General features: G+C 49.0%; 1 protein-coding gene across 3 annotated transcripts; it reads left to right on the top strand.

Annotated features, from left to right (window-relative positions):
- The first annotated feature begins 5,973 nt into the window (after positions 1-5,973).
- Positions 5,974-19,472, top strand: cables1 (Cdk5 and Abl enzyme substrate 1). 3 transcript variants are annotated; one of them, XM_037458957.2, is made up of 10 exons: positions 5,974-6,256; positions 11,472-11,543; positions 11,642-11,734; positions 12,364-12,441; positions 15,293-15,401; positions 15,593-15,749; positions 15,838-15,941; positions 17,323-17,429; positions 17,564-17,771; positions 17,910-19,472. In XM_037458957.2, exons 3-10 carry the CDS (start codon positions 11,706-11,708, stop codon positions 18,048-18,050), a joined length of 933 nt encoding a protein of 310 aa, XP_037314854.1. In that variant the 5' UTR covers positions 5,974-6,256; positions 11,472-11,543; positions 11,642-11,705; the 3' UTR covers positions 18,051-19,472. The 3 variants fall into 3 exon arrangements, with proteins under 3 accessions (XP_037314854.1, XP_037314852.2, XP_037314853.2); XM_037458955.2 differs by lacking the exon at positions 5,974-6,256 and adding an exon at positions 6,299-7,189; XM_037458956.2 differs by lacking the exons at positions 5,974-6,256; positions 12,364-12,441 and adding an exon at positions 6,300-7,189.
- Positions 19,473-20,545: the final 1,073 nt, after the last annotated feature.

Consider the following 20,545-nt stretch of genomic DNA (forward strand, 5'->3'; position numbering starts at 1 on the left):
CAGAATAATTGCTGAGGTCTGGGACTGCGGAGACATTGCCAGTTGGTTCCGGGGGGAAAAACACGACAAATAAGACAGGTATTAAAAAAAAACTTTATTTGAAGCACAGCTCAAAATGTTGCTAATAATCTGTCATTGCACAAGAAAGATATGCGCTTGCAAAACTATGACAAGTATGGGAGGTCAAAGGTGAAGCGGGGAGTCGGCCTGTAAACCGTGATGGATGTTTACAATTGACAATTTGCATAATACTTTAACCTTCAAATGCTTTTAACCCTTTTGGTTTGAATCCCAATTATTTCGTCACACTGGAACAATCCCAAAATCCCGATAATCCTGTGCTATGTTTGGGAAACGATAATCTGACTCCTTTGAACAGTGACACTGTGTTCCGTAGTCATCACTTTTCACCAATAGGGATAATGACCACAACTACAACCCAGATATTAGCAAACCAAGATGATAATTTAACGCATATAAAAAAAAGATAAGAACAATTTACTTGAATGACGACAAAATGGTCCTTTTTAGCTTTTAACTTCCTTTGCTTTGATTCGTCTGTGGTCCGCGGGTCAGTTCCCTTTATCCTGTAAAACAGAGCACTATTCCCCCCCATACTAATTCTTAAAGTCCCAAGACCTGCAATATATCCTCCGAGTCCGACATGACAGCAGCTTCAGCACTGACACATGCGCACAGCTTCCCTCATCTGCTCCTCGTTGGGTTCACTGTTGGAGCAGGACATTTAACACCAAGGTGAAACCGCGCGACGGGGGTTTACAAGGCGAAGTTTAGCAACGTGACCTCCGGCGCTGAAGCGCTTCGACGGTGACAGAGGGAGGGAGGGAGCAGTAGGGGGGGGGGGGGCGGGGAGGCGGGGCCAGATAAACGCTCTTCAACCTTTAAACGTTGAGACACAAACATCATTGTAAAATGGAGCCCGGCGTTCGGTGGGAGGAAAAAAAAAAAAGTGCCATTTGCTCCTCAATTGTAAAGCCAAAGATTAGGTTAGGATGGAAGGCAAGGAATAAGGAAAGGAGTGGAGGAGAGACGACCTCCTTAATGTACATTCTGTTCTGCTTTTGGCTGTGATTCCCAAGGTTGCCTGTCTAGTGTGTGTGTGTGCGTGTGTGTGTGTGTGTGTGTGTGTGTGTGTGTGTGTGTGTGTGTGTGCGTGTGTGTGTGTGTGTGTGAGTGCGTGGCGGTGCCAGGCACAGCGTTTCTTCTGGCTCACACAGTGTTGACCCTGCCCTGTACTCTCCTCCTACTATGGGCGAGGCCTGCAGCAACACTGTGCTTCGTACTGATACGTGCATACAGAGATAGGCCAACACACACACACACACACACACACACACACACACAGACAGAGAAAAAACACTGTGACAGTGCATGAATACATTCACATTTCAGAATGTACAGAAAGGAATACGGGTTTTTATTGTTTATTCCTAATGATTTTTATGAGTAGCAAAAAGCCGAGCGGTGGTCTTGCAGCATGTGACCACGTCCAGAGACAACTGCCGATTGGCCTCATTGTCTCTGATTTATTAACGACGAGGTGTAAAAACATCACCGCAGGTCAACATTTGTCCTCCACTTTCAACCTGTTATGGATTGGCTGCTTTAGAAGCGGAGAAGAATTCCAATAAAAGCCTCCACTTCGCTTCATTTCCACCCTCCATTTACATCGCCCGACACTTTCAGCCTCGCGTTTCATAAGTGAGACAAATATCGCAATCGCGAGGTATGTGAAAGTAAAATTCTTGCAAAGCTTTTGCCCTGATTTAAGGCCTTCATGCCTTAAAAGTTAAAACCCCACTGCTCATGTGAGCCGGGCCCGCGCCGTCCGATCGTATCTTGACGCCAGTCCGCTTCACGTCTTTCACCCCCCCCCCCCCCCCCCCCCCGCTCGATTCCAAATGAATATAAATGAGTGTTTTCATTGTGAGACGAAATGAAAACAGCAAAGTATGCTCCCCAAAAACCCCTGGCTAATACTCTTAAACGGAGCAAACTACTCTAAAAGAAAAACAAAAGTAGGAAATTCTTGCAAAAAAAAAAAAAAAAAAGAGAGAGAAAGCGACTGGTGGCCAAATTGTTTTTCATGTCTGCATTTGGTTTTCAAACTGCACAGCAACAAAGTCAGGAAATAGCATTCACTCAAATGGTTAATTGTAAATACGTCACATTGTACGCCACAAATCTATGAATCAAAAGTCATTTTTCTTGCAGGCACTTAGCTTTTAAATCGTCCAACGCATCTTACAATAAGGGCACCAGTGAAACAGGCCTACATTCCTAGACTGAAAAACATTACAAAGTGACTAATAGGAGGGAGGGCAAAGGTCAAAGCAACAGGAACAAGTCACTGGACGTGACATGAATCTGTTTCAAAAGCAGTTCATGTTTTCACATAAAAGATCCGCTATAGATCCCCCTCTTGCTATTCAACAACAAATATAAAAATAAAACCCAAACTAACGTTCCCAACAAGTGATTTCGTCATTACTGTGGAATTCACAGAGATGCCAGGAACATGTCAGAAACTTAAAGGAGGTTTTGAATAACTTTAACACCGCCTGCCTCGCGGTCGGACGGAAAGTGTTGCGCCTTCAGAACTGCTCATCGTTTACTGAGGCACGTCGGACGACACGACGTCCACGGGGGGGGGGGGGGGACAATGCATCAATCGCCGCGGACGATCCGGCTCAAACTGAAGCTGTCAGATGCGAGGCAGACGTCGGCGGGCCTCGGACGTCGTCGCCGTCCCCCCCCCTCCCCCCCCCCCCCCAGAATCAGGGGGCTGTCTCGGTGTAAATCAGCCGGTTCAGGACCCGGGCCGACCCTCGGCGTTAGCCTTTGTTTGGCAGACGCCTCGGCCCCCCTTTAATCTTGCGAGGAGATAAATCCTTTGATGGACCTGGCCTGACTCAGTTGAAAGTGCTGCCCGGCCATCTCCATAGATCAACACAATGCGACATGTTTGATGTTGTGGAGGGAGGAGGGGGGGGGGTGGGCTGAGACACGCGGGTGGGCTCTCTCTCCACGGACCTAAAGCAGAGTCAATCAATCCCAGGCCACGACCGCAGACCCCACCAGCTCCACACGCCTGGCCCTGTCCCCTCCTCCGCCAACCGTGGACCCCGACCACAAACCAGCCCTGCCCTCTTGACCACGGAGCACTAACGCTCACACCAGGATAAGCCTATCTGTGTGTGTGTGTGTGTGTGTGTGTCAGGCACAAACAGGCGGACTCTGAGATGGCGAGCGCCGGATAACCTTCGCAGACTCAATTTCACGCAGAGAGCAGCAAAGGGAGGGGGGGGGGGGGGTGGGGTTAATGCATGGAAACAGCCCTAACAACAAGTTAGATTGCGTTTTTGCATTTAGACGGAGCCAAGCCAGCGGTTTCCCCCTGGTTTCCAGTCTCTGAGCTATGCTAAGCTAACCTGCGGCTAGCACGGACTGACTGACTGCATATGCACTGCACACACATAAGAGCCAGAGATTTAGCTGCGTTTTGCGTTGCTAATGATTATTGGATTTTTATTCCATTCATTTTGAAGAAGTGCCATAAAGAAGTTTGTTCTCATAGTTCAGTGTTTATAGATCTTCTGATGTAAGTCCCAGCAGGACAGTAAATAAGTGTGTTGTGCAGGAAATTTCCTCATATCTCCTCCGTGAACTGTTGACCCCTGGACAGCACATTAGCACGTTTATTTTTCAATGGTTTTATTATCCGGCGCTTTTCATCGAGTCCTTTCCACTCTGCACATCGCTGTCCTGTTAAAGCCAACGACTCAGCTCCGTCGATTCCTGCGCTAAGGCCCGCTGTTCCCGTTAAGACGAGGCGTCCCTGCGCTGGCCTCACGCGCTCGCTCTTATCTAAATCCTTCATCAACGGCCACCTAATCCGACCGCTGCTGCTGATGCTGATAGATTGGATTCTCCACTGGGAATTATGGGAGAAGCCAGTGTAGAAAAATCCAACAAACCGTTTAATTATCTCATCGGAGATAGGATCAACTATTATGGACTGCATATTTTATATATATATATATATATATATTATGTAAAATGTTTTCTGCATTGCAGTAGGACCACAGAGTGTGTGTGTGTGTGTGTGTGACAAATGTAAAGAGTGAGTCCCCCTCCCCGCACCCCTAAAATAGCTTGGCAGGCATTTTAATTGCTTAACCCTGCAATGGCTCAAAATGTTCTTGATGCAAATAGAAAAAGAAAGAAATAAAGGTGAAACCTTTCCCAGGCGAAGGATTACCAGAAAGCGCTGACCTAACGTCGCTGACGGGGACACAACAATAAATACCTGAACTACTGAATTGTATTCCCCATTGTTGACTCTGAACTTTGCTCTCTTCCTTCCACATTCTGTCCTCTCACCTTGATCCCATTTTTCTTTCCAACAAATCAAGAATCATTTTGGCTCATCATTACACGGAATTGTGTTTCCAGCGCTCGGCTGCAGTGAGGGGAGCCGATGATTCCTATTGGTATGTTGCTCTTTAATCATAGTGAAAGTAATAGCAGTCACGTGCACGGGAGCCTCACAATGAGGTGCCGAAGTACTTCACGAGTAGGAAACTTCACACAAACACAGGAAGCTCAGGGTTTTCTCGTCGAGTGGAGTCTTTGCTGCGGGGGACCGATGGGCCGCTCTGATTAACTGGGGCCAAAGAACCTGCAGTCCTAACGCTTTATTGTTGCGGGGGTGTAGATCTGCGGGGGGCACACTGTTGTTATTCCGGGCTAAACGTTGAATGTAGATTGTTGTGTATGAAAAGCATTCTGGTTGACGAGCGGTTTACAGACATTTTTTTATCTCTATATTTAACTTTTCGGGGAGCACAAGTGAAGTCAAATGAATGTAAAAAAAACAAGTTCCTAAAGATTATTCATACACTTAAGATGAGTAACTAACACCATATGATCAGCGCCCCTAACCATACAGCATATTAGCAGTAAAACACAGTACGCACGCTGATATTATGGCACTTATCCACTTTGGGTTGTATGCACATCAGTTATATGTGAAAACATATAAAGAAGCATGCAGCAAGGTGCTGATTTGAGGTCCAACAGGGACCTCTAGTGATGAAAACGTGCTGTGTTGTCTGCAGTCTCCAAGCAGACTGCAGTGTACCGACACAATCTTTATATACACACTACTATTTATTTATTATCAGTCGTTTCTGCTGCTATAACATACAAACAACGTATTGAAACCAAATGAAATGAGTACATTTAGCACTTCTCTTTTCTCCTGGGATTACTTGAGGGACTGGAACTTCAGCAGAGTGTTCTATATGAGAGTTTAAGGGCCTTCATTAAACGCAGATCTGATGTTGACGAGGAGGAACGTGCCTGTCGACCACTGAACATCTTCCCCTGGCGCCAGTAGTCCTGAGCGGGACGATTACTATGAACAACGAGTTTGAAGCAAGGAGAGGAGGAGCATCTTTGCACAAACAAGGCTAAAACCCGAACTGTTCAACTGTTCATCATTCCAAAGAACGGCCTGTTGTCTTAAGACTTTTAGTTGTTGATGACAGGGAGTGTAAGAAGTTTTTTAAAATGGACTCAAGGTGACACACAGAAAACCTAATGCAATGCATGCATGGGAGCACGGATTGTTTTCTGGGTTTAATGAAGGAGCTGACAGATCTGCTGCTTACCCCACAACATTTTCCTTCCCCGGGGGAGGGGGGGGGTTAACCTGACTATGACAAAAAGTATCTAACATCATTTTATTTGCCGACTCAATGTTATCTAAAAATAACAAAAGCGCAGAGGCAATAAAACGTGAGACATCTTCAACTAAAAGGCAAAAAAAGACAGCCTCTCTTGATGCTCCTGCAGAAACTGCAGTTGCCGACACCCAAAAACCACCAGATGGCGCCGTCAACGGGGGGGGGGCTGTGGTGAAAGAAAAGGGAAGACAAGAAAAAAGTTTATAAAAAACACACGCAATTCACGTCACGAAGGCAGATGGCGCAATTGCTGCAGAAATGCTGACTGGTGCAATTTCTTTTAAACATGGATCTATTTTCTCTCATCGTCACAATGAAACGTTTCCTTTAGCAACGTGTCTGCCGAACGGCTGCGGCAGTGAAGACGTGGCTCGCGGGAGGTGATTGTGCAGGTCGGACTGCTTTGGAGAGGCCGGGCCTCGGTTTATGTAATCCTGGACCTGCCCTGCTGTCAGAGAGCGGGCTTCAGCAGGCAGGAAAAAAAGGTAGAGAGAAAACACACACACACACACACACACACACACACACACACACACACACACACACACACACACACACACACACACACACACACACACGCATTCCTGACAGCCCATTGGTCCGCATTCCCTGTGTGCTGCCACAATACTGCACACACGTGACCTCCCTGTTTTCACCCAGTTGGACGCGTGTACTTAAAACACAGGCCACTACTATTCACGGACACACACACACACATACACACACGCACGATTAACGCAAGATCGATATGGCAGCGAGGTGAGACCGTTACCGCGGCGGGGGGACTCGGATCACCGGGAGCGGACCATGGCGGCCGCCACGAGCAGCGGCGCGTCCACGCTACGGATGAAGCACCCCGGCGGCGAACCCACGCGGAAACGCATCGACCCGCGCAGGAGGCAAGCGGCGCTGTCCTTTCTCAGCAACATCTCCCTGGACGGGCGACCCGTGCAGGACGAGGCGGACGACCCCAACGAGGAGGACGACGACCCGCCCGAGGCTCGGACTAGACGCAGCCTGGCGCCCCCGGAGGGCTCGGTAGCGTGCGACGCTGCCGCCGCCGCGGTGGAGGCGGCGGAGGCGGCAGCGGCCGCGGAGGAGGAGGAGGAGGAGGAGGAGGAGGCGGAGGAGGCGAAGGAGGCGGCGACCACGGCCGCCCAGGCGCTCGCTTTTGCCAACCAGGCTCTCCTCTCCGGCGGGCGGGCCGGGTTCGGGGCGGCCGCGGACGCGGGGGGCGACGCGTTCTTGCCCGCGCCGCTCAGCTCGCCGTTCTCCGCGGTGCCGGCATCGACCCGAGGGAGGCTGCAGACGTACACGCAGGGCGTCCTGCCTGCGCCCTTCTCCAGGCAAAGCTCGCAGACCTACAGCCTGGACGGAGTTCTGATCGCCAACTCTGCGATGGAGCTGCAGCGCTCGAGGTAAACGCGTCTCGCGCGGTTCGGGTGGTTTGGGAACACGGCGTGCAAGATGCAGGGCTGGCGATCAAGGTCTGCAGGATCTGCACAGTCAGCAGACCGGACCTCGCTTTCATCACAGCTGGCGGGCGGGCGAAGAAACATCACCATGTGTGCCCCCCCCCCCCCCCCCCCCTGGGAGAGGGAAGCACAGATAAGAGCAGTCGGTACACGTGTGTAGAGAACTCTCCTGACAACACAGGATGCCTCTGGCAAACCCTCCAGTGCAGTTTATCTGTGGTGGCGTTGCACTCACCTGCAGCTCACAGGCTGCACACCGCCAGGTGTCTTCAGCCTTCAGTTGGGCAACTTCAAATACACAAAGTTGTTAGTGTGTTTTTTTGTTTGTTGTTTCCTCACATTAACCACTGAATGAATAGCGTTTTGGAAAGGTGTTTCCATTTCTGCAGTCCTAGTGGACCCAACGATGCACATGCCGAAGGCGGAGGTTCAGCAGTTTGTTTGTTCCTCAGGGGGGTGGGTCAGGGGATTGATGCAGTGTGATCGACCCTAGTTTCCCCAGAGAGGAGGGAGCCCTCGGCAGCAGCACGCCTTGTCAATAATAAGTCATTATTTTTAGAGAACGTCCACCCCCCCCCCCCCCCCCCCCCCTGTCACCTGTCTGTAACAGTGGTCCCCTGACCCGTCAGATCCTTCTGTCAAAATCCTCTTGTGCTTTTTCATCCTGAGCCCCCTCCCCCCCCGAGTCCTCTCCTCCTCACCTCGGTGTCTCTGCCAGACGTTCTTCGGGAAGCTCTGCTTCGTGGGTAAACACGCAGTAGGCGTCCAGTTCCCCTTCCTGAACCTCATGGAAATTGCGCTGCCAAAAAGTAAAGCGGTTCCCGGGAATAAACAAAGCTCCAGAAACCCCTCACAGTGAGGAAGACTCCGTTAACTGCTCCTCTGCAGAGTGAAAAAGAAACTAAAAATATAGCGTAGCCACAAAGAACGTTTAGCTGTTTTGGGGTTTTCGGGCATATCTTCCCCTGCAGGCGGTGTTTGGCCAGTTGTCATGGAACTGGAGATGTTGACACTCTCGCTTTCCCCCCGGCATTTGAGGACCCTTTGTGTTCGAGTTTGGCGCAAAGGTCGAGGAACGAAGGCTCAGGGTTTTCAAGGTCAAGAATGACCTCTGAGGCTTAAAATGTTATGTGTAATGTGTGAAAGACATGACACCACCATCACATTAAATGCCTCATTGCTGCCACAGTTTTGGCAGGACATTTTCAAGAATGAACGTGTTGTTAAAATATCTTGAATCTGAAAACAAAGCTAAACACTTCACAGCGCGAGAACCTTTTCCTGAATGTCACGCATTCAAAAATGGGCCGGGTTTTTTTTTTTCCGGGAGGTTAGCTGGATGGAAACGTGTCCAGAGGGAGGCGGGATGCCCCGGACTTCTGTGAGAAGTGTTTTCTGTCTTCCACTTCCTCTCCCATTTTCGGCTTTTCGCTCCCTGCTCCCATTCAGGAAGTTTCCCGGAGCCTCTGATGTGCTGCCAAAACCCCGGCTTTTTAAGGCCCGAAGCCGCCTCTGCGCCGTGTCCTCAGAATCCGAATCTTCAGCGCATGAACGTTATGGATGATGTTTCACGTTCGGCTTTCCTTCCGCTCCTCAAACTTCATCCGCCCTGAGCTGCTGCTTTAAATATAGCAAACCTATTACCAGCTGGCCTTCTCGGCCATTACATGTCGATGGAAGTTTTTTTTTTTGTGTGTTATTGGGTCACATTCTCCGGGTTACGAGGTTTCGCTGTTGTTCGCTGCTTCAGACAGTCGGAACTGCCAGCTAACACCCTCCAACCCTCCAAAAAAAAAGTGTTTAGGATTTGACGGAAGGTATAAGATTTAGTAAAGCTTCTAATTCTCTCTCTGTTTTTTTTTACTTTTTTTTGCCCATTCATGTTTATAAAATCTGCTGATTCCTCCCGTCTGTGTGTTTGAGGATCAGCGAGGCTGAACTGTTCTCACTGGATTCCCCCCCCCCCCTCCATCAGAATAATTCCAATTTGCCCTGGCTGTATTTGTGGAAAGAACATCACTATGGCACGCTGCCAGCAGGGCGTACGTGTGAACGCCGTTTAATCTCCACGTCTAAACAGTCCACTGGTTTTTTTCCGATAGCATCACTGGGAGGACCGGATTGCCTGATTGTAGCCTTTTGGATAAACACGTTTTTTTTTTTTTTTATTGCGTTGTGTCCGCAGGAAGAAACCGCGTAATGACACCCGGGTTGCATTTCCCTAACGTGCCTAAACAAAATAACTCTAACTTTGTAGGGAGGTCTCTCTTTTAAAGCTTTGGGATTTGGTCGCAGTCGTGTCTGAGGTGAATGAGTGTTATTGTTTCCATCTTTTGCATTAAAACACGTCCTGCAGGTCCTGGAATCTGAGCAAAGTCCTCCCAGTTCAGCCGTGCCTTCATGAACTGGCAACGTTCCCTTTGTTAATGAAACAGATCTTTCTCTTTTGCTCAGAGGAATGTGGATTTGTCCCCCCCCCCTAAAACTAATATCTGGACAGTTTTGAAGCTCTTCGCGGAGCTCTGCAGTGCCGGTTAATACTTCTCACATTACACAACAGTCATTTGATCCGTGGATTCATAAAAGAAAATCCCCCTATTGCAGTAAAGCCTCTGGTTAGAAACTCTAAATTGTATTTGATTTGGGATTAAAGAGTCAGATGAGGGGAGTTTTCCAACATCATTAGCAAAGGATGCTAATGTGTCTCGTGCCCCTTTCGGCTCGTAATGAATCCAGATTGTTTTCAAAAAGCTTCATTCAACATTAAACAGTTTGATGAATGAAGTCTTGCACCGTCGTGAGAAAGGAATAAGTCTCTCTCGAAATGTGTGTAGTCTCAGATCTTCACCCAGCCACCAGAAGGATGATGTAAGCCCCCCCCCCCCCCGACCATGAATCACATGACGCACCCATTTGTCTGAGCAACAGGCGCTCCACCACCACAACAACCACGTCTCTTTAAATTCTCCTCCTTTTCCTCGCCTGCCTCCACTCTGGGTCCTCGGCGTGCACCCTTGTCTCCTCCAGACGCACACTGTGCCCTCGGCTCGGGGGAGGGAGGGGGGGGGGGGCTTGGATCGTCGAGGACGGAGTCATCTTTTGCTCGTCGGCCCCTCAGTTTTCTGTCGTTCATTAACAGGCCGCGCTGCCCTGCGCTCCACCGTAGGCCCGTTTTTGAAGCGTTCCGTGGAGGGGGGGCGGGGGGCGGGGGATGTCATCAGCCAGTGTAAACACGGCCAGCGGCGTCCAACATGCACGGTGTGAACAGACTTTTTGTCTGCAAGTTATTGACAGACCCCCCCCCCCCCCTCCCCCCTTCGGGAGGATGCGTCACATTTTTGTTATTTCCCCACTAATGTGTTTTTTATCCACTACTCTTGAATTCTGCCCGTTTCTAGAGCAGATTAATGGCGTCGGATTATGTTACCGTGGTGGTTAACGGGCGTACTTTGCCATCACATGTGGTTTTGTTTGTTAAACTGGGCAGGGGGGAGTGGGGGGGGGGTCATATATGAAAGGAGAATTAGCCTCTCGAAGCCGTGCAACCAGTGTGTAAAAAATAAATAAATAAATAAAGGCCATCTGTGGGAAGAAAAAAGTTGTTGCACAAAGCGCTCGTTGTCCTTTTGGCCGCTGTGGTCTCTGAGGAGTGATAAGTGACCACACGGGACAGACGGACGCGGGTGATGATTGGCCACCGATGCTTGACCTTTGGCGCCGAGTCGGCATTCACCGCCGTCGCCGTTTGGTTTTCGGGGGCTTTGTGTTTGACGTTTAACGCCATTTGAACAGTGGAGGAAGTTAGTTTGTGACTACAGTCAATTTCTTTTCTTCGTGAAGATCTTTGTTAAAATCAAGACTTTAAAACTGCTGCATAATAAAGTAGTAGTAATTAACATTTTGTTAACTTTGCTGTTTCTACCTACCTGTACCCTGTGTACACTTCACACCAACACATGGTCTATTGTAACTGTATAGTGATGTTTTACCCACATGATGTACACAAAGTAGACAACTGGAGAATTTCTGATGATGAGATTTAATTCGTACAGAACACTGATGCCTTTGGTGTAAAAGCGAATCCACTTCAGGTGCTGGTGGGGGGTCCAGAAGAAACGCCCGCCAGATCAGAACCAGGGTCGCACCCTTATTGAGTCTCTTCTCCTCCTAAGCGCGGTCGGTCCTGCCTTTGGTAACATGGCGTCTCTCTGTTTTGTCTTCCCAGACGGAGACTCATCTCTCAGCGCTCTTCGCTCGAAACGCTGGAGGACATTGAGGAGAACGCTCCTCTTCGCAGGTACCCGTCCAGACGTAATGTCCCCCCCCCCCACTCCCCTCACCGGGTTTCTTTGTCTCTTGAGGTACTGATCTATATGTCGTTTTTTTCACTTTTAGATGCCGAACCCTGTCGGGTTCCCCCCGACCGAAGAGCTTCAAGAAGATCCACTTCATAAAGAACATGAGGCAACACGACATTCGCAACGGAAGGTAAGGCGCCGCCCGTTGCCCCCCCCCCCCCCCCCCCCCCCCCACCTTAGGACGTCCTCCGGGCGGATGACGGCGAGGAGCCGCAGTTGGAACCCGAGCAGACCATTCAGCGCACGCCATTCTCACGCATTAGTGACACGACCGAGAAGTGAAACCTGATCTCATTTAACTAGGAATCGTTAGCTGATCACTGTTTTAAAATCCTTCTGGAATCACGCCATGAAATCTTTAAAAAAAAAAAAAAAAAAAAATAATGAAGAAAGAGCTTGATCACATATCCTTGTGTTCTTGGCTCATGTGGTGTTAATGTTGATGTGTGCACAGGTGAAGCTGTTTACACCTTTACATCTGTGGGACAACACTATATATATATATATATATATATATTCTAGAAATAGCAAATGTTAACCAAAGTGACTTAATAATAAAAATGCATCATTGTTGCTACCAAACCCTGTGACTACATGCCACATAACCCCCCCCCCCCCCCCCCCCCCCAAAAAAAAATAACCTACACACACTCCTCCCACACACTTTCATCTCACTCCCCCCACTCCTATTTTTACTGCACACTCTCTCCTGTGGATCTTGTCGGATAGATGTTGATTAGCTTGTTTTTGTTTTTATAGGATAGTCCTTATCAGTGGCAGAAGATCCTTCTATAGTGTATTTTCTGTGCTGCCCTATCGAGATTGTAGCCAAGCAGGGTATGTATCCTACGGCATGCTGAATCTATTCACCTCCGCCAGCCTGCGCTCCCTCTTTCCCTGTTTCTCCCCCACCCCCCCCTCTTTCCTGTGGATGTCCTCTCCTCTGACTGGTGCACACGTGGCTAAGGGCTGGTTTTTTGGTGGATGCATTTTTACGGTTTTGACGAATAAACAAGCCGCGGGGCTGAAAATGGGCATAAGAGGATTGTTTTTAATGAATTGTTGATGCTTGTTGCTTGTATTGCTTTTTTTTTTTTTTTTGCGCATCATGGCTCCTGTGGCTTTTAGCCACTCTTCCTTTGTTCGTTGACCCATTTTTGTCTGTTGCAACTGTCATTCAGCTGGCGTTTTACCATTTAAGACTCTTTAAGGCTCTGGCAGATGTTCTTAGACCTACCTAGATAAACTTGCTTTTTTCCCCAGGTTTTGTCCACTGGTTTTATTACCCAGCATGCTGGAGGTTCTGCTGCGTGTCCCGCGTACGGATCGCGACGCCATCTTTTTTTTTTTTTTTTTTCTTCTCTAGCTTATCGGTAGATGACGAGGAAGTTGAATGCAAAAGGAGACGCACGAGGGCCAAAGAACACCACGCTTCGGACTCTTGAAGAGCATAAAAGGCTCAATCCCTTTTTCCAAAAGCCAGGCATTCAGTGAAAGGTCAAGGGTTAATGAACCCCCGGGACTTTTCAATTTGAATGCTCATAGCGGCTAATTGACAGTTTACTTTTCAACCTTTTTTTAATTTATTTTTTTAGAAGGCCCGGCTCCAAAAGGTTGATTGCATGTAGTTTTTTTTATTCCCCCCCCCCCCTCTGTCTCCGTGGTTACTGTGACAGCCGTGACCCGAACAAAAGTGCCAAATTTATGCATTCCAGCTTGGCATGCTCCCAAAAAGTGAAGACAAAACACCAAGAGGCTTCTCCCACAGTTACAACACTGAATGATTCATTACAAAACAATGGTTGGACACTTTGGGAAATGTCGCCAAGAGTCCGGGTCGGATCGAGTATCAGTTATCGTTGTCTTAATAAATGTTGTTGCATTCTGTCTTACAAAGTCACAAAAGCAGCGTTTAAGTCAAGCCCCGCCGCATTGTACAAGAATAATCCCGTCTCTCGTGGATACGGTTTTAATGGATTAACAAAGATCAAGAATCGTATCGGCGCCAAGGGAGTGTTTTTACTTTGTATTTCAACCGAAGATAGATATTTATACGATGTGATTTTTTGTCTTTAAAACCGTAGTTTTGAAAAGCACCAGCGTCATTTGTTCCCCCCCCTACCTCGAGCCCTCCGGCTAAACTCAGGCTAACGGACGCCTGTCGTTTTAGCGTACAGACGCGAGAGCGGCGAGGGCTGTGGGCGGGTCCTCCGGGTTCCAAACCCGGCATGTTGCATGTTCTCCCTGTGTTTGCATGGGTTTCCCCATATGCTTCAGTCTCTCTGACCCCCCCCCCCCATGAGACGTGCATGTTAGGTACCCGCTCCTGGCGTCGCATCGTAGTCGCAGTTGGCCTCTGGGGCGACGGGTTGAGTGGGTTAAATGCACTCACTGGGATTAATAGAATTTTTTTTTTTTTTTTTTAGTCTTTTTTTTTTACTGGTGCTCATGCGTTTTAGTTTTAATGGGTAAAAATAATTTTACAAGGCAATCAAACTGACTTGAAACCGTTTTTATATGAGCTGTAAAAGTGTACGGCACTAAAGTAGCCGGCCAGGGTTCAGATTTTCTTTGCGCGCTTGTTGCAAGATGTAGAAAAAAACATTTGGCACGGATTCTAACACTTTACTAACGTTACAAAGCAACCTCGGCTTTTCTTCTCTTTTTCTTTTCACTCCTCCTTACTCTCGGCAGACTGGACCACAAACATGTTTTGTCTGGGTTGCTTTTGTACAAAATCTCTCTCCCTAGAAAGCTTTCCGTCTCATATATTCCCCCCCCCACCCCACCCCCCCCCCTTTTTTTCATGTAATCTCCACTGTTTCCTGCCTGGGGATCTCCACTTCTATGATGCATCTGTCAACGTGTCCCGATGTGCCTTTTTGCCCGAATAACAGTTTGCATTATATAAGAGTGCCCCCCCCCCCCCCCACGTGTCCTCAAAACACTGGCAGAGTCATGTGAGGGTCGACCGTGTCCTCCCCCTTATTTATCGGTGCAACATTTAAGATGCAAAGCATGACTGAGCTGTGGGAGATAACGGCACCAAAACAAGACACACACACACACACACACACTAAGCAGCTCCTACTGGCAGTCACCTATTCATCTTTAAATGAGGAACAACTCTCTACTTTAATTAGTTTAACTGCTGCCATGGTTGGTGTTGCGGTTTAATTCCAATCAACGAGGCTAAAGCTTGTTGTTGTTTGTTTGCTTCCTTTCAGGCATCAAACACCGAAATAATTTGCGTGTCACGTGCTCTCCGCTGCTCTCGGAAGAACACTTGACCTCCGGCACACCTCCCACTTGCAGAGTGGCCTCCTTATTTCGGGCCTCTTGTGGGGCAGCGGGGCAGAGTCTCTGGAGGCTTCCTGCTAGGAAGCAAGTGGACTCGCCCACCGTGCTTCCTCCCAAGGGGGCTCTTCACTTCGCCTCGTCCTCCCGTGCAGCCGGAGACGAGGGCGATTACAGAAAGTAGACATGCTGAAGAGTGCAGGTCGATACAGGCCCTTTATCTGTGAGGGAGGGAGGGGGGTCAGGGGCGGCGAGGGGGGGGGGGGGGGGCACTAGAACAGGCCTAAACAAGAAGGTTAAAGAAGTCAAAGGCAGCGGCAGGACTGTGTGTGTGTGCGCGTGTGTGTGTCTGCGTGCACTTTGAAGGCGCTAAAGGTCTTGTGTTCATTAGGGATGTCAAGTTGGAGGGAGGAGGGCGTCAGCGGCACCCGTCGGGAGGCGTCAGCGCCAAGGAGATGGTCATCGGGCTCGAGGGAGTGGAGTTGGGGGCTGATGGGAAGGTGAGGCGCTGCGTGGAGACCTGGGAGCAGTCGTCTCATTGATGAATGCGTTTGACTCACTGCTTTTGACACATGGAGAGACATTTTGAAAGCGCCACGCCTTTCGCCTCGTCCCGCCCCGACGATACCTGTCCGACCGCGATGGTAACTCCACCCCCCCCCCCCACCCCCCTCCCCCCGTTGTTCCGCAGACCGTGTCCTACACCCAGTTCCTGTACCCCACCCACGCGCTGGGGGGCCGGAGGAACACCATCGACTCCACGGCGTCCTTCTCCCAGTCGCGCAACGCCAGCCACCGGAGCCTGAGCTTGGGCCGGGCCAACAGCAACCAGAGCAGCTTGGACACAGGTCAGGTCCAGCACTGAGAAGTAAAGGTGGGGGGGGGGGGCAGGTCGACCTCCAGCTCAAACCTGTCGTCTTTGTGTCCGTGGGGCAGGGAACGACCTGGGCGACTTCCGTGAGTATGACCCCAACCTGCTGGATGACCCGCAGTGGCCATGTGGGAAACACAAGAGAGTCCTGATCTTCCCGTCGTACATGGTGAGAAGGTCACGAGCCACATCCAAGGAAGAGAATAATAAGAGTTTTTTTGTTTTTAGAAAAGGAAAGCGGGAGCGGGATTTACTCAACGGGGTCACCGGTCGGTCAGCAGCTATTACGTTGCAACACTTTGTGTAGTTGTTTTTTTATCCCGGCTCTGAAACCCTCTCTTACTCGCTTTTATCGGGTCTGGAATTACACAAATAAAACCTGAACAGACTCCCACCTCATTCTTTGCAGAGGACTGTTTTTGTCGTGGACGCTGGCGGCACACACACACACGCACACACACACACACACGTACGACCACGAACGACGTCGCTGAAATGTTAAGTCAAGGACAAGCTGTGTGTGTGTGTTTTTTTGTGCTTTTCGTCCTCTTCCTGCAATTGCGAAACCCAACGTCTCGCAACAATGGCTATTGTGTTTGCCACAGCAACCGTTCACTTCTCATCACAACAGTTTATTTAGAAGGAACTTAATACCACATAAAAACACCTGATCCCAGTGATGGTGCTCTGCATGAACGAGTATCGTTTCCCCTACTTTTTTATTTTTATTTCTAGGGGTATGTCAGAGGTGTAAGGGGTGTGCATGCGTCAAATGTGTTCCAATATGTCATCGTGTGTGTATAATCGGGGGGGTGAATGAATGAATAAAGCCAACAAGCCAAAGTTTAGATCATTGGGCTGCGTGTCGGAGGTCAAGTGTTTGTAATCCTCTGCGTTTCAAAGTAGGTCAAAGTTGAACCAAGAAATATTCACAAAGAGTATTTTGAGTAGTTGATTAAATCTTCCCTTGCCTCGTCTGATTAGCGGTGCCGCTTCTGCGGCTCCGTGTTTCTGGATGTTGTCACTAAGAAGCGGAGCGACCCTTGTGCTGGAAACGCACCGTGCTTCTGCTGTTTTAACGTGACTCTACACGTGGGGGGGCTCTTTTTGACCGGATTGGATGATGAATCTGTTGAGGAACATTTCTGACGCCTCGTTGCGCTGCTGAGAACGCACAATAGTACACACTCACGTGTGTGTATTGTAGCAAGGAGACACTTGGTGTCCCTCTGTGAAACGGTGCGGCCTGTTGTTGTGTTGTGTTTTTTTTTTTTTTTTTAAATGGTAGTCTGGACAACAATGGCGCTCTGATCGGATGCACACAGCCGGGTTTGTGCGTTGGTGGAATCGACTCGTTGGTAATCCCCGTCTTTTCATGGGATTTGTTGACGATGAGAAACGCAGCCGGGCCTCCTCCTCCTCCTCCTCCTCCTCCTCCTCCTCCCAGCGGCACGGGCAGCGCCGAGAGGCCCGTGTGTGTGTGTGTGTGTGTGTTGGTGTGTGTGAGGATCGCTTTGACACCGTCTCTGGTTTTTTCCCTTTTTTTTCAGACTACGGTCATTGAATACGTGAAACCCTCTGACCTCAAGAAGGACATGAACGAAACCTTCAAGGAGAAGTTCCCCCACATAAGGCTCACACTGAGCAAGATCCGGAGGTACAACAGACGGACCCGTCACGCCATGCGTCACGCAACGAGTGTCTCCGATGACAAAAGGCTGTTTTATTTTTTTAACGATTTCCTTTCTTCATCCCTTGCTCTCTTCCTCCTCTGCTCTTGTTTCGCCGCAGCTTGAAGCGGGAGATCAAGAAGCTGGCCCAGGACGAATGCAGCTACGAGGAACCGACCGTGGCCATGGCGTTCGTCTACTTCGAGAAGCTGGCGCTTCAAGGCAAACTGAACAAGCAGAACCGCAAGCTGTGCGCCGGCGCCTGCGTCCTCCTGGCCGCCAAGATCGGCGGCGACCTGAAGAAGCACGAGGCCAAGCTCCTGATAGACGTGAGTCCGAGGTCCAATCGGGGCGCCTTCTCTCGGGGTGGGGGGGGGGGCAATCCGCACCAAAACAACGCGGGATCGCACGTGTCTGGTATCTAATATTGACTCTCTCTCTCTCTTTTTTTTGTCTTTTTCTGGCAGAAACTGGAAGAGCGGTTCAGAGTGAACCGCAGGGAGCTGATAGCCTTCGAGTTCCCGGTCCTGGTGGCGCTGGAGTTCAACCTGCACCTGCCGGAACACGAGATCATGCCGCACTACAGACGCCTCCTGCAGACCTCCTAGCGCCGGCGACCCAGCCGATGGGAGGACGACCAGCGGGTTCTTCTTCTTCTGCTGCTTCTTCTTCTTCTGCTGCTGCTGCTCCTCTGCAACCAGGCGGGCCGAAGGTACCTGCCGGTTGCCTCTCGACCCCCCCCCCGACCCCACCCCCCCCCCCCGCCCGAGATCAGCCGAACGCACGAGTCCAAAACCGCCATCGCTTTGACATTCATCATCATCATCATCATCACTACGCAGGCTGCTGAAGAAAAACAACAACAACAAAAAGGGTCGAAACGCTCTGCAAACGGGTTCTTTTTCTAGTTTGCATGTTTTTAAGTCCTCAGCTTCACTTTGTACATTTTACAACTCTCTTGTTGATTAAGAGAGCTTTTTTTTTTTTTTTTTTTTTTTCACTCAGTTTTAGCAACTGACGATTGTAAAATGTTTATCATCTCCTTTTTAATTAATCTCTCTTTTAAACAAAGTGGCTTCGTTTTGGCCGGACTTCCTCAGAGTCACTCCTCTTTTCGCAAGTCGTCGTCTTAAAATTGCACTTTTTGATTATTGTGAAAAAATAGGGGGGGCGGGGGGGACATTTTTTTTCAGAGGTATAATAAGCTAACCCTGAAAAAGAATCTTAGGTCATAAAGATCACAATAATTTGAATGGACCGTTTGAATTTTTCTCACATGGTATATTCACAATTTCTAGCCTCAGCCATCTGCATGAAAAGTGTTGATTGCTTGCAGACTAAATGGGACTTCCTATTTTCACTGAAGTATCCCATTGATTTTTCTACCGGTCAAATGCTCGCTATGGATGTACAGAGACCAGACCCACTTTTATCAACGTCAAAGTTCCTGTGCTCTATGTTAGAGTGTATTGCTAGCCCATTTACGGCGCTACAGCGGGGTCGGGAAGGTAGTTTAAGGGGGTTTTTATGAGTGCAAGAATGCCATTGGACCGCGATCAGGATTAGCAGCGTGGTGCTGTTAAGGGAGAACGTGGACGTCGAGTTCAGGGACACTGACCTGACCTCTAATGTCAAATCTAAACGACATCCGCAACATGGATCTATGATGAATTCAACATTTGCATAAACCTTCAATCAGTATTAGTATGATTTAAAAAGCTAAATTGTTTGGGGAAAAAAACTGAAAATTGCCAACCAATTTCAATAATACTGTTCCATTCATTTGGCATGTAGCACAACTTTGATTTTCTTTTCCTTTATTTTAAAATCTTGAAATTGTGTCACACAATACCACAGAGTATTGAAGTGGGGGGGGGGGGGGGGGGAAGTATTTAATGCTGCTCCAAGTATTGATGATATTTTAGGTGAAATGAACACAACATTAAACCAAATTGTGTGCAAGAATTGTGCTGATTTAAGATGAAAAAAAAAAAAAAAAAACGGATCAGATTTGTGTTTGTAAACCCAAAGATGCACACTGAAGACTCCTCCTGGGCGACACTTGTTACCTGTGTACCTTTTGTAAATAAAATGCTCTGCTTGTGCAATCAAAACAAGACTCTGACATGCTTTTGCTTCCCTCTGAATGCATCGTGGTTCGAGTGACGGTCCCCTACATTGACGGCCTAATCCCCCCCCCCCCCCCCCCCCCCCGCCCCCCCGTTTTCAAATAACAACATTTGGCTGAAGCGGCGTTTTGCCCTCTTCCCCGTCACACTGAAGTGACTCGGGCCTTTTCCACCACTCGCAGTAGTTTGTAAACAAGGAAGCGGTTTTGGGGGCATCGTCGTCCGCAGCCACGTTTTAAAGGTTCGACTGCACGAATCACACATTTATTGGGTATAAAATGCACAGCGCAGGCATGTTTCTAAAAGGACAGCTGGTTACAGTTTAAAAACCACGTTTGGGGAGTGGAAACCACTGCGGGTGGATCGGAACATCTGATCCTCTGTCTGTGTTCGACGATGCCACTCAATCCCCTTTGTTCCACCACTTCACTGCAACGTAAAACCAGTGACGCAAATCGGGACATTAAAGGCTTCTTACGCTTATTTATTGATGGATCTGTGGAGGGAAAAAAATCCGATCTCCTGCACAGATTGGATTGTAGAAAGTGAAAATGTGAGCTGTCTTTCCCTCCAACAATACAAACAAGTCAAAGTGGAAACCTAAGGTAAAGTTTGGCAGAATTTTAAAGATTTTAATGTGATAACATGGGCTCAAGTCACGTGACAGTTTGGGGAAAAGCTAATGCAAAATGAGATTATGGACCGATTAGTCCTGTTACCGAAGAAGAAACATGGCAGGGACTGATCATCCGGGGGTCGGCCTCGGTCACATCGCCATGGCGCCATGGGCTTACGGGACAGGTGCAGACAGCACAGCGGAAAAGAGCAGAGGATGTGGAATGGGATGGGATGGGATGAGAGGACCTTCTGGTGCGGCCATCCCGCTCCGTTAAAACACCCTGGCTCACAGGCTGCGGGCAAATATTTACCCCCCCTCCTCCCCCCCTGCAGAAATGGAATTCACAGAGGAAAGC

This window comes from Pungitius pungitius, chromosome 15, assembly GCF_949316345.1.
Source record: "Pungitius pungitius chromosome 15, fPunPun2.1, whole genome shotgun sequence".
Taxonomy (NCBI): Eukaryota; Metazoa; Chordata; class Actinopteri; order Perciformes; family Gasterosteidae; genus Pungitius; species Pungitius pungitius.